The 12,344-nt window shown below is 55.5% G+C and overlaps 1 protein-coding gene across 3 annotated transcripts in view; it reads right to left on the bottom strand.

The window, feature by feature from the left end:
* RBM19 (RNA binding motif protein 19) overlaps nt 1–12,344 on the bottom strand; it is a 134,308-nt gene that overhangs the window by 102,770 nt on the left and 19,194 nt on the right. For all 3 annotated transcript variants that reach the window (XM_035017059.1, XM_035017060.1, XM_035017062.1), the window contains exons 12-16: nt 11,733–11,854; nt 11,209–11,305; nt 9,552–9,662; nt 7,812–8,012; nt 6,371–6,500 (exon numbers count right to left, since the gene is read on the bottom strand). In XM_035017059.1, coding sequence (XP_034872950.1) covers nt 6,371–6,500; nt 7,812–8,012; nt 9,552–9,662; nt 11,209–11,305; nt 11,733–11,854 — 661 coding nt within the window. The remainder of the gene's footprint in view (nt 1–6,370; nt 6,501–7,811; nt 8,013–9,551; nt 9,663–11,208; nt 11,306–11,732; nt 11,855–12,344) is intronic.

Genomic DNA, 12,344 nt, shown 5'->3' on the forward strand with positions numbered 1-12,344 from the left:
ACGTTCGATTAGAATCCCCAGTGTATGTAACTTTGGAGAGCCCCACACGTCAGAGTGCCTGATCTGTGCTAACAACATAAACTCAGAGCTGCACATGACAAAAACTGAAAACAAACAAACGAACCGCTAAATACTCATAAGTGGGACACTAGGAATGTTACAGTGTCACCAGAGGTCGGGATGATAGGTGTTCATTAAAAATATTTCCAAAAGGATGTGTGAGGACAAAGAATTATGCTTATGATATAAAAATTACAAGAAAAATTAAGATCTGAACCGATAAACAGCATAAGGCCAATCTCATTCCATACACGCAGTTCTGGAGAGACACATGCAGGGAGTGAAGCTGGAAGGGGGCGCAGAACATGCTCCTGGGTGCTTCTGGAGAACAGGGTTACAGAGGGCTGTTGTTTCTGCGACCCCAGCCCTCTTGTCCCACCTACTCGGAAGGAAGAGCATTTCAGGAATGGGGAAGAGCAAATAGGAGGCCGTGCATCCGCAGGCTGAGGGTCAGGGTCAGCCGTGGTGATGCGTGCGGACGTCACCTCGGGGTGACAGAAGGCTCAGAAGAAGGAGACCAGCACCGTGACCTCTTAGAAGTCCTGCTATGAGGAAATGTGCACAGTTCAACCTCCCCGATTTCCCCATGTCACATGGTCAGGGCCCGGGGTCACATCCCACCTCCGCACACAAGCTTCTGAGGTTCCTCCCGCACCCTGTGGAAATCGAAGCCCATCTTGGAGGTTCTTCAAAGCGGTCACGAGACAACACCCTCACACCCATGTGGTTTGGAGCAGGGGGCCCCGGCTCCCGGGTGACAGATACAGCCCTCTCCTCCCCCACACCTGCACTCAAACACTTCAAGCTTCTTGGGGTTCAAATCCGCGCCCCCCACTCTCACGCCAAGTACCCACACCACCTCATGTCTGCCTCCCCTGCCCCTCGTGAGGCAAGCTGAACGCTTGCGAGGCCTAATTAAGCTTCAACCGATTTGTCATAAAACAACCCTTTCAAGCCCCGATGGCCACGGGTGGCCGTGATAATGTTGTCTGCCTCACATCAGTTGAACAGACAGCCTTGGCCCCTCCTGCTCCCCCGGAGGTGAACCCAGAACCCAGACCCTCACTCCAGGACAAAAAAGAAGAAATCAACACAAAGACTCCTCCCCCACCCAAGACACTAAGACAATTTACCCAACCAGGGACTCCATGGTGTGGCTATTGTACTCAATGCTCAAAGCAAAGCAGGGTGGACAAAGTATTGCTAATGACGGGGAGGCAGAGCTATGCAAAGTAGCTAAGACTTCGGGGTCTGAATGAGAGCTTCAATCGAGCTGAAAACCACGACCTTCAGCTGGGAATGACACTTCCACCCCACTGGCTCTCCCTGTATTTGCCATCCCGGAGATGAAGGGTGGGGGGGAGGAAGGATGGCTGATTAGACAGCCCCCCACCCCTGCCCCACGCGCCAGGCACTGGGCTCGATGCCCCAGGTGGACTTTCTCATTAATGACCACGGGAGCCACATCACAAAAAGTGGGCCGCCCGTGACCAATGCTGGAGGTTGCTGCCGCCTCTGAACCCTAAATCTGAGCGATCTTCAGGTCGGGAGAGAGGTTCACGGAAGACCAAAGAAATTGTTTTGAAAGAGAAGACAGAGGTGGGGATGATGGTGACCAAGAAGGCTCGTGGTTAGCTTAAGGGGGCAGCCCCTGCTTGATACCAGCCAACTGCTGCCATGGGAGGTCAACTCAGGGTGGTCCCACGTACAGGTCTTCCAAGAGAAGCTGAAAATCCATCTTTTGACAGAAAAACCCGTGGTTTTTAAATCTCGGCAACTACCTCAACGGCCTGTGGCTTCTGTACTAGGCAGTGGTCAACCAATACACCAGCCAGCTCATCGGCCTTTGTGTACTACTGCCCACACGCAGCCTGGGCACAGGCCGCCAGCAGAGACCGCCAGCCCTCCCAAGGGCCCAGCACTCAGCCAGCTCCCGGTGTCCCAGGGGTTCCAAGCCTCCCGGGACAGCAGCTCAGGGGAGCCCAGCTCCATCCTGCTTCCTTGCCCAGCTTCAAAGAGCTGTGTGAAAGATCGGAGGCACCTGCCCTGGAGATGGGATGTTTGGGTCTAGCAAGAGCTGAGCTGAGCTTACAGTTAGGGCTGGCACCCCAGGAACAGAAGACTGATCCTTTCCACGGCGAGTGAGGTGCCCTTGGCCCCTGCCTGGGAAGAACAAGGGGACTGTGAGGGCGGCCAGGACCTATGTCCGCCCCAGGTGTGTGTCTGGCCTGGCTCACCGGCTCCTCCAACTGCTAATCAGTCGGCCAACAGCCCTGACCCCCAACATCCGGAAGGGATACCCAGCTTGAAATAAAAGACATGATTAAATGTGGCCTGGCCATCCTCCAACAGCACAGAGACGTCTGTGGTTTCTCTAAACCTCTGTGTCCCCAGCAACCACCTGCCTGTACCTGTAACTGCCCCTGGGATGCTGGGAGAACGAACAAGACAAGGGGGCTGGTCTTGAGATCTGCTGAAAATGGGGGGCCTGGAAAAATTGAGAAGGGGCCCACAGACCAGCCAGGACCAGCACAGAGCTGTGAAAAGCACACAGGCCTTAGGAAGGGGTGATCTGGGTCAGAGTCCCGGTGATGCCACTCAGTAGTGGTGTGGCCCACACCTCAGAGTCTGGGGGGCTGTGTCCCTACCAGCCACACCCCTGGGAAGGGCTTCTGCTCCCTGAGTGGCCAGGCCAGGCCCTGCTGCGGCCCACACACCCGCGTCCCTGTCCAGAGAGGTGTGACGTGGAGGCCAAGTGCCACGGCAGCGAAGGCAAAGGTCATTTTTAAACGCACTTCTGCTCCTGGCCCGAGTGGGGAGACAAAGACGAGAAAGGAAAATGAGATACTGTGAAACTCAAACAGATGTTTGCCAACAAAATCACCAGGAACCAGAGAAAGAGGGAAGAAGTAAGGAAGGCAAGCGGGGCTGGGCCAGAGGGTGGGAGTGCGAGTGGGGGTAAGGATTTCAAAGTCAGGTGGGCTGGAGGGGGCTGGGGCAGGCAGGGGAGAATGTGCTTCCATCTGTAGTTAGCACAATAAAACCCAGTCACGCATCGCCACATGGGGCTTTATTATAATCAGGCCGCAGAATTTACCGCAGCTTCCCCCCCCTTCCCAGCTCTGGGCGCTGAAGGCTGACAGCAGAGACTGTTATCAGTTGCAAGCAGCTTTTCAGGACCTCCCCCGACTCTGAGCCCTTTATCTGGAGGTGAGGGTCTTGGTTGTGGGGAGATAAAACACACTGTCCCCCTCCCTCGAGACTGGTACAGGGAACGGGGAGCTTTCCAGAAAGGAAGGAGGGGGGGCTGGAAAAATAAAAGCTCCGTCCACTCCCCTCCCCGCTCCCCTCTTTCGGGGCCTGAGAAAATCTAGGGCTTGGGGGCTGGCTGAGTGCGATGGGCATCGAGGAAGCTTCAGGAACGAGGTGGAGCCCCGGTGTGGGGGAGGAGCACGTGAAAAGGAATGGCACAGGAGGCTGGGGAGGGGGCTGTGTATGCGATTCGTGTAAGAAAAGGTACAGAAAGGGCAAAAAGAGGCCCAGGAGGGGAGCTCTGTAGGAATGCACCTGGTGATGCGGACCTCAGCAGGGCTTGAAATCAGTCCAGACACGCACAGCGCCCCATCTGAAATCAGGCCTGTAGCCGGGCCCCTCGGCCCGGCTCCGCGGCCTCCTTTGTGTGAGTCTCGTCAGCCCCGAGAGGCAGGACCTGTCAGGGGAAGTCTGTCTGGGAGGCTCTCAACAGGGCAGTCCAGGCCCCGGGAAGCAGGGCTCAGTGGGGCAGGGCAGACTCGGGTACATGGTCTCTGCCAAGCCTCTCCGTGAGCTCCAGAACGTTTCTGTCCACACGGCCTGCCCCTGCTCCTAGTGGGACTCTCAGCTGCCCTCCACCAGGCCTCTTCTAGGGAAGAGGGTCTGTGTGGCACCCACTGGGGTCACCCCAGCTCAGCAGAAGCTGGTGCTCATGGCTGAATGATGAGCCATCCGCTCCGGCTTGCACCAGAGGGGCAGAGTATTGATGCCTTCCCTGCGGTGTCTCACCATACTCTCACCTACGCCCCGAGAGGTCAGCATGGTCATCATGCCCATTTTACGGACGCCGAAACCGAGCCTCAGAGAAGGATGGTGGCTCGCCCGGCCGCAGAGCTAGGAGAGGACAAGGAGGACAGTAATTTCCCCAGGAGCTCTGAGCTATACACGGAGGAACCGGAAGTGTTCAGTGCAGGGCCGGGCACGGCGTAAGCGCCCTGGGGTTCACTCAGCGCCCAGCCTGCCCTCCTTCCAGGTGCTGAGGTTCAGCAGGGAGCAAGCGGACAAGGTACCTGCCTCGTGGAATGGACTTTCTAACAGGGAAGTCAGACACCAAGGAAATGAGCCTGTCCACGATTCCAGGAAGTGGGAAAGGGTTAGAACAAAGCGAAGGGTAGCTCGTGGGGTAGGCATCAATTGGTACACCCAGCAGGAGCTGTGACTGTCCCTGGAATCGGTGCTGGCACCATCTCCACTCTGCTTCGACGCGGGACAATGGTTGGAGGACGAACCCTCCATCACCAAGCTCCTACTGTGTGCCTGAGGCTTGGGGCACAAAGGCCAGGATGACCCAGCCTTCCAGGCACAGAGAGAGGGGCAGAAACCCTTCTTCCTGCATCTGTTTACTCCGTCCACACATATTCATGGAGCTATGCCTGGGGCCTTGTGGGGGAAAGGGCACCCAGCAGTGAGCAAGGCAGCCGCTCCTTGCCCTCATGGTTCTCCCGTCGGCCACAGACGGATATTGAGCAAGAAAAACAAATGAATACATAGAATACAAACTCTAGAACACTTGTTCTAGAAGGCCAGGGCAAGGGGCCACACCAGGACATGTGCAGAGTGTGGCCACATGGCACCAGGATTAGTGGTCCTAAGCAGGTAGGAAATGAGCCCTCGCTCCTGGCAAGTCTGTCTGCCTAAAAGGAAGACTTGCTTTGGTCAAAAAATATTATTCAGGTTCAGGATGAGCAAGTGAAGTGAATGCTAAGGTGGCTGATGATTTTGGGGTGATGGCTCGTTAAGAAAGTCACAGAACTGCGTCAAGAGAAGTCTTCTTATGGTGGCAAAAGCGGGTTTTGAAGGGAACCCTAATCCAATCTGTGGACAAAACTAACTCAACAACACGGGCTAGTGAAGGTTCATACCAGTAATCAGTAAGTCTGAGGACGAGGGAGGCTCCTGGAGCCTCGAGATGCAGAGACCAAAGAACTGTCCTTCCTGATTGGAACAAAGATACCAGACCAGGGGCTCCCGAGTGCCTGGTGCTGACTGGGCTGGTCCTGAAGGTTTTACGGACTCACGACAACGTGACAAATGCAGACAGCCCCGCGAGGTTTATGGACAGTGAGGTCTATTCAATTAAAGACCTGTTCTTTAATCTGAGAATTCTGCTCGCCCCGTTTTTGCTCTGAGTCACGCTTTCTGGGAATGACGGAGATGGTAGATGGGAGACTTATTTTCTCAATTCTTATTTTAATACACTGGGTAACCCTATGGGGGGAGGTGAGTAGGAAAGCAGGGGACACTGCTGATGAGCAAGGTCCTAACATCTGGATAACAGGACCGCCAGCCCTTTTCAAAACTTTTCTGAAAGTCTTCCATTCCGGGATGTGTCGTGGCCCCCACCCTGAGCGCTTCTCGCCCCCTAGGGGACATCTGGGGAACACCGAGGGAACACGGGCAGTGTTTCAGGTTGTCATGAGCACTGAGCACTCTGGACATTCAGTGGGCAGAGAGGCTGGGGGTGCAAAATGCCTTGCTATTTGCACGACCATCCTGGCAAGGGGGGGATGGTGCTCCCCCCGCGCCAGTGGCACCCCTTGCGCCCCCAAGTGTGAAGCATTAGTGGGGGTGGGCCACCCCCGACCTTGCCCAGCATTCTTACCCTGCCCTTGTGCTATGCCACTCCAAGGACGGAGGTGAGACTTCTCACTGGAGGCCCTCACTGGCCAGGCATGCTGGCAGGTGTATAAAACAAGAAGGTTCTCACCTGCTTGGTTCTAAATCCCTAAATCCCTAGTAGATTCCAGGGGTCTTTTTCAACCTTTAACTGGCAAACTGAAAAGCTGGCTACTTTATGTTGCCCCTATAATTTCTATGCTCTGACCTTAAGGACATCTTACATGCCTATGAAATCCGAGAACCTGAGATGCGCTGGTCTCCAGGACGAATAAAGAATTTGAACCCAAGTATCTTACAGACTTCAGCATTGCGCCCAGCCCTCCCACCCTCCCTCCTCCACTTGCCCCCTGCCCTGGGACACCCTGATCTCAGCTCTTACAGGTTTCTGGTTCCGCCCTGTCCTCTTCTGCAGGTCCTGCTGGGGGATCTTGGGGTTCCTTCGTCTGCGGGGCTGAGCTGGAGAAGATGCCCACTGGAGCCCACTCCAGGTACAGGGGGGCGTGGTGAAACTGCAGAGACGGGGCAGGGTAGGGGCTCAGTTCCTTCTGCAGATGAAGAGCCTGAGGCTCAGAGAGTATGGGCAACTCACCTGGGGGAACGGAGCCAAAAGGAGAAGCACAGCCTGGAACCTTCTGTGCTGCCTGATCCCTGAGAACATCACAGCCCCCCACCTCCCCTTGCTGCAGCTTGGGGCTCAGGGAACAGGCCCGAGCATCTGTTGTCACTGGACACACTGGTGTCTCCTTGGGTTTTCTGTGATCAGGGAATGAAGGGGAGTAGGATGGGGAAGCAGGATCACTGATGAAATGCAGCTCTCTGGGAGGAAGTGGGGCAGGGCTGTCAGAAACCCACATTCTCTCCCGCCCCCCACCCCGCTACACCACAGGCAATGCATGTGCACGCAGATTCTTTCTTTTTACAACAAGGATAAACCTGACACTGACAAATAGTCTGTGGAGGGCTAAAGTGCCTGATAAAGAGAAGCTACTCATTGTGGGTGAACAGTGCTCCCCCCCATAAAGATATGTCCACATCCCAAAACCCCAGAAACCTGTGGATGGGACTTATTTGGAAAAAAGATCTTTGCAACTATCATTAAGTGAAGGATCCTGAGATGAGAGCATCTGGGTTATCTGGGTGGGCCCTAAATCCAATGACAAGTGTCTGCACACGAGAAAGGCAGAGTTAGATCTGGGGACGGAGGAAGAAGGCCACATGAAGACAGAGGCAGAGACCGGACAGACGTGGCCACGAGTCAAGGGACACGTGGTGCCACCAGAAGCTGGCAGAGGCAGGAAGGGTCTCTGAGAGCCTTGAGAGCGGGCAGGGCCCTGTGACAGCTGGATTTCAGCCTTCGGGACTCCAGAGCTGTGAGACAATACAGCTCTGCTGTTTTAAGCTCCTGCTTTGTGGCCATCACAAGAAACTACCGTACTACTCTAGATGTGTATATATACACATGACTTCTTTCTCTCTTTACTGAGAAGCAAGAGACTGCCCTCTTACAGAAGTGACTTTCAACTTACTGGAAACGTAAGATACCACACGTGCCCAGAATGGCGGCTCTAATTCACACAGGAGTGGAGAGCCAAGGGAAGCCAGAGGGCGGCGCGGAGCCACGGCGTGCTCTCTGGGGGATCTCTAGAGCGACCCTCTCACACGCTCCCGTCCCGAGGAGGTGCTCTCAGGGGTCGGGTCGTAGATCACATCGGAGAAGGCTGGTTTGCAGCCAGCGCCGCACCGGCCAGGTCTGTGCTAAGGCTGCCTGCCGGTCCGTCGGCCCCCTCGGCCCTCTCCCGAGCAGGCCCCGGCAGCCCTACCTTGGAGTAGGCCAGATGTCTGAAGGCCTTCCGGGCCTCCAGGGCCTCCACGAACTCCACGATGGCGGTGACGCCGCCCTCGGGCAACAGCACGCGGCCCAGGCTGCCGAAGCGGCCGAAGGTCTCTTGCAGCTCGGTTGCCACGGTGCCCGCCGGGAGGTTCTTAACCAGGATCACGGTCTTGCTACGCTCGGCCGCCGCCTGCAGGGAGGGAATCAGCACACGTGGGGCAATGGGAGGGAGGATCCCCGGCCCGACCCCAGCTCCGATCTGTGGCTATCTCTGCACCAGGCAGCCCTTCGGGACCTCAAGTACCAGGCGCTTGGGGAGCGGGCCCCCGAGACCCCACCCCTCGGGCGTGGCACTCCAGGGAGAGAGGCAGCTCCTCCGAGTGGGTAGGGGTGAGGGCCCCAGTCCTAGAGCCCAGGTCACACGTCAGCCCCTCCACTTCTGAGCCATGGCAGATCCTGCCAGTGTCCGCCCACAGCCCTCGCTGGGCCTTCCGGAGTGTCCAACAAGACAGCAGATACACGGCCCTGAGAGACGTACTTAACTCGGCCTCAGCCCCTCATGTAACGCCAGGACACAGCGCCTATTTCACAGGAGCACCTCAGGGAACGATTTAATTACGTGCGTTAACACGAGCCAAGCACACACAGTATATGCACTCTGTAAATGTCAGTGATTAGTTTATTGAAAAACCATGTAGCGGGGGCACCAAAGAGCCAAGATATAATGGCCAAGCTCCAGGCACATGGGGTATCTGAGCAGGAGTCTCAGCTTGGCTACGAATCTAACCTGAAACCTTGGGTCAGTTGCTTTCCCTCTGGCCTCAGTTTTCTCGCCAGCAAAACGGGCAGTAACACCCATCCTCTAGGCCTCACTGTTGCTGTGAGGACTGAGTGAGGTGCGTGAGGTGGAAGGCATGTGCAGGTGGGAAGGGCTGGCCCCCAGTGGGCTTCAGGTGCCACTGAGGCCGTAGAGGACAACAGTTAGGGGCGTGGGCTCTGGGGCTGCATTCCGATCCACGACCAGCTGTGTGACCCGGAGCATGTGACTTAGGCTCTATGAATCACTATGCGAACACAGCAGGGCTGCTTTCCCGGGTTGTCACATGAGAGAAATGAATAATAAAACACAAATCTAGGGGAACACTTTGGTGAGTCCCAGTAAGTGTTAGCTGTCAGCATCTGTACTTCATGCATCCACCAGCCCTTTCCATTCCACTCGCCCTGGAGGTTGGCCTGGACAGCCGGGAGGGCTATTTGGGAGTCAGAAGTCGAGATTTAGTCCAGGCTCTTGCCACAGGCTCAGTGTTTGACCTCTAAGTCACCACCCCAACCCCTCTCTGGTCCTCAGTTTCCTAGCCTGTGAAAGGGAGGGGAGGTCTTAACTCCTACCTGGTGGAGAATAAGCATGTAGGAGTCCTGACCTCTATCCTACCTGGTCCAAGGAAGGTCTGTACTCCCAGTTAGACAACAGGTGCTCCTAGTAAGGTACTGGGTGGGGCCCCTCTCATCTGTGTGGGGAAGCCCCAGCACACAGCCCCCAAGAGACACCATCCAAGTCAGATGGGCCCCTTGTCTGAGCCCAGGTGATATTTTCTTCTTTAGAGACAACTTAGAGATTAATAATAATCATCCTTGAAAGGTCGGATCCTCAAACCCGCCAGCACGTCCCGGATCTGAAACCCCACCCTCGGCTCTCCAGCCATTGGTGGCTCGCTGAGCCGGTACCCACCTGGCTGAAGGAGTCCAGACTGACCCCGTTGTCGAGGAGGAAGCGCCGCACTTCCTGGACAAGCTGGGTCTCCCCCAGGGCCACGCGCACGGCCACGCTGCCCTTGGTCTCCTGTGGGGGGGGCGGAGGGAAAAGGCCCTGTCAGCTGGCAGGCTGGTGACAGGTCAGTTGTTCCATCTCCCAATAGCCTGAGGAGACAGCTAGACAGGGCCGCCGGTGCCCCTCACGGACCCATAGTAATTTCATGACTCGGGCTTCCATGTCTCACACAGTAAATCCAGAACCCCCATGCCTACCTCTCCAGCTTCACTCCCCACCCTCCATTCCAGCCAAGCAGGCCAACCTCATCCCCACCTCGGGCCTCTGCACTCGCTGACCTCCGCCTGCATGGTGCTTACCCCTTGATGCCTCCTTCCATCCAATTTCTGCTTAGATGTCACTCTGCTGACTGGTGACCCTCACTCTCACACTCTCTCCCCTACTCAGCTTCACCTTCCTAGCTATTATGCGTATGCTGCACCTGTTTACATATGTCTTCCTTCTCTGGAAGGTTCTAGAAGAGCAAGACTTTCTGTGTCGGGTGCTGTGGGATCTGAACTGGCTGCATGCTTCCTAGCCAGCTAAGGCCTGGAGCTGAGCTGCCCGACATGGTGGCCATGAGCCACATCTGGCCACTGAACACTTGAAACGTGGTGCATGCACATCAAAAAGTGCTAGGAGTATAGAACATGCACTGGATTTTGAATACTTAGCGAGAAAACAAAAGGCAAAGTTATCTTGTCATCTTTCATATTGTGTATTATGTTAAAATGATATCTTGGCCGTGCTTTGGCTATACTGAATTAAATAAAACAGATTTTGGAAACGAATCTTGCCTGTTTCTTTTTGCTTTTTAAGAAACGTGGCCACTATGGGGTCTGCTGCTACACACGGGGCACACATTCTAGTTCTAATGGGCAGTGCTGACTTTGAGTGTTGGGCAGGAGGAAATGACAACGGGTGTACGGTTTATGGGGCAAAACCATGGATATCCTTTCTGACTAGCTGGAAAACATATTCCAACGTTTTGCCGAAGATGGACTTAGCCACGGTGTAAGTAGAGACACGTGCACTTTAAGGAAGGTGTGTGATCTGAGGGGGCTGGAGAGATGGATGGGAAAAGTCAGCAGGAATCAGGTTTGACTTTGACGGGAAGAGGGGCAGAGGCCGATGACTCCCCTTTCCTCATCTCAAAGACTGGGGCCAGCCCAGCTGAGGGAACGCATGTGACAGCCCTTGGAGAGGTGTGTGATGGGGTTCAGAGCATGGGCACCAGAGTCAGACAGACCTGTCATCCCATCTCTGCCTTTTCCAGGTGTGTCACCCTGGGAAGGTTACTTTGTGTCCCTAGGCCTCAGTTTCTTCAGCTGGAAAGTGGGACAGCAGGAACACCTAGCTCATCGGGCTGTGGTGAGGAGCACCGCATAGCTGAGTCTCTCTGGCTTGGCTCCACACAAGCCCGGGAGAAGCAGGCCTGGAGCATGGAGAGGATACTTCCAGAGAAGGCCCCAAGGATGCCCACAACTTCAGCCTGAGGCCAGGGCTTGTAGACGACCCTGCTCCTTCTCCCCTTGTGATCGGCCCAGAGCCGGGCATGTCAGACGGGACGCCCACTCACGTGGTCAAACACTTGACTCTTGGTGGCGCTGTACTTCTGTGCAATGGCGTCCGCCACGGCATTTGGGCCCATGAACAGCGTGTTCCAGTTGTGAGAGCTGAGAGGCAGAGGCAGAACAAAGAAGTCAGACCAAGACTGAATGAGCGGAATATTTTCTCAGATGCAAAACCTCTAAGAAGTAAGCTCATCGCCTGCCCTTCTAAGACCCCAAAGCTGCCTCCTCCTGCCAACTTACCGGGCGCGGGCCAAGCACCCAGGGCCTGGAGACGTGAGCAATGAGGATACGATCCCCGACATTTGACGTGCACTTACTTTGTGCCAGGGACTAAGCACTTTGCTTATATGAGTTCATTTAATTCTTACAACACTGAAAAAGTAAGGCACCACTGTGATCCCCCCCATTAAGCAGATGACAAAAGCGGGGCTCAGGAAGGTCATGGACGAGAGGCTGAACCCATCCCAAGGAGCCAGAGCATGTAGGCGGCTGGAGGAGCAGGGCCTAGAGGCTGGTAGCGGGTAGGGACCTGGAGCTGTTGGCTTTGTCTTTAGACTCTTTCTTCTTCTTATAAGACGATGATCCTGGGGTGTCCGCATCCTCGCTGGCTTCCTTCTTGATGGTGGATGGTAACACGTGGAGCATTCTGCCCTGGAGGGGGATGACGAAAAGAGGGTAAAGAGAGGAAGGGGATAGGTGGGTCCACATCCTGCCCCAGGACATCAGCCCCTCCACTGGCAGGATGGACCCAGTGCTGATAACCCTAGTCAGGAGACATGGCCACCCTCACACCAGAATGGGGACCTGGCCACATGAATCAGGGTCCCGACGCTGGTGGGGGACTTTTGATACAGCCTCACGACAGAAACTGAGCATTTTATAAAACCCCTGCAGCAGCCCCCACCCCCTCAAGCCTGGGCCCTGTTCTGTCCCTGCGCACTGAAGCGAGGGCTCCACGCGGGTGGGAGCCGGTCTGGCTGGGGGGTCCCAGGAGATCAACAAATCATGAATGAACAAATGAGTGGGGAGAAAAAGGACAGAGGGAGCTTGAGGTGGCCTGGGCTTGAGCAGGTGGGCAAAGCACACTGCTCGGTAACACTAGAAAAAAAGAAGAGCTTCTTACATCCTATGGGCCCATTTA

The sequence above is a fragment of the Mirounga leonina genome, unplaced genomic scaffold (assembly GCF_011800145.1).
Source record: "Mirounga leonina isolate KUSES-001 unplaced genomic scaffold, KU_Mleo_1.0 Mir_171, whole genome shotgun sequence".
In the NCBI taxonomy this organism is placed as follows: domain Eukaryota; kingdom Metazoa; phylum Chordata; class Mammalia; order Carnivora; family Phocidae; genus Mirounga; species Mirounga leonina.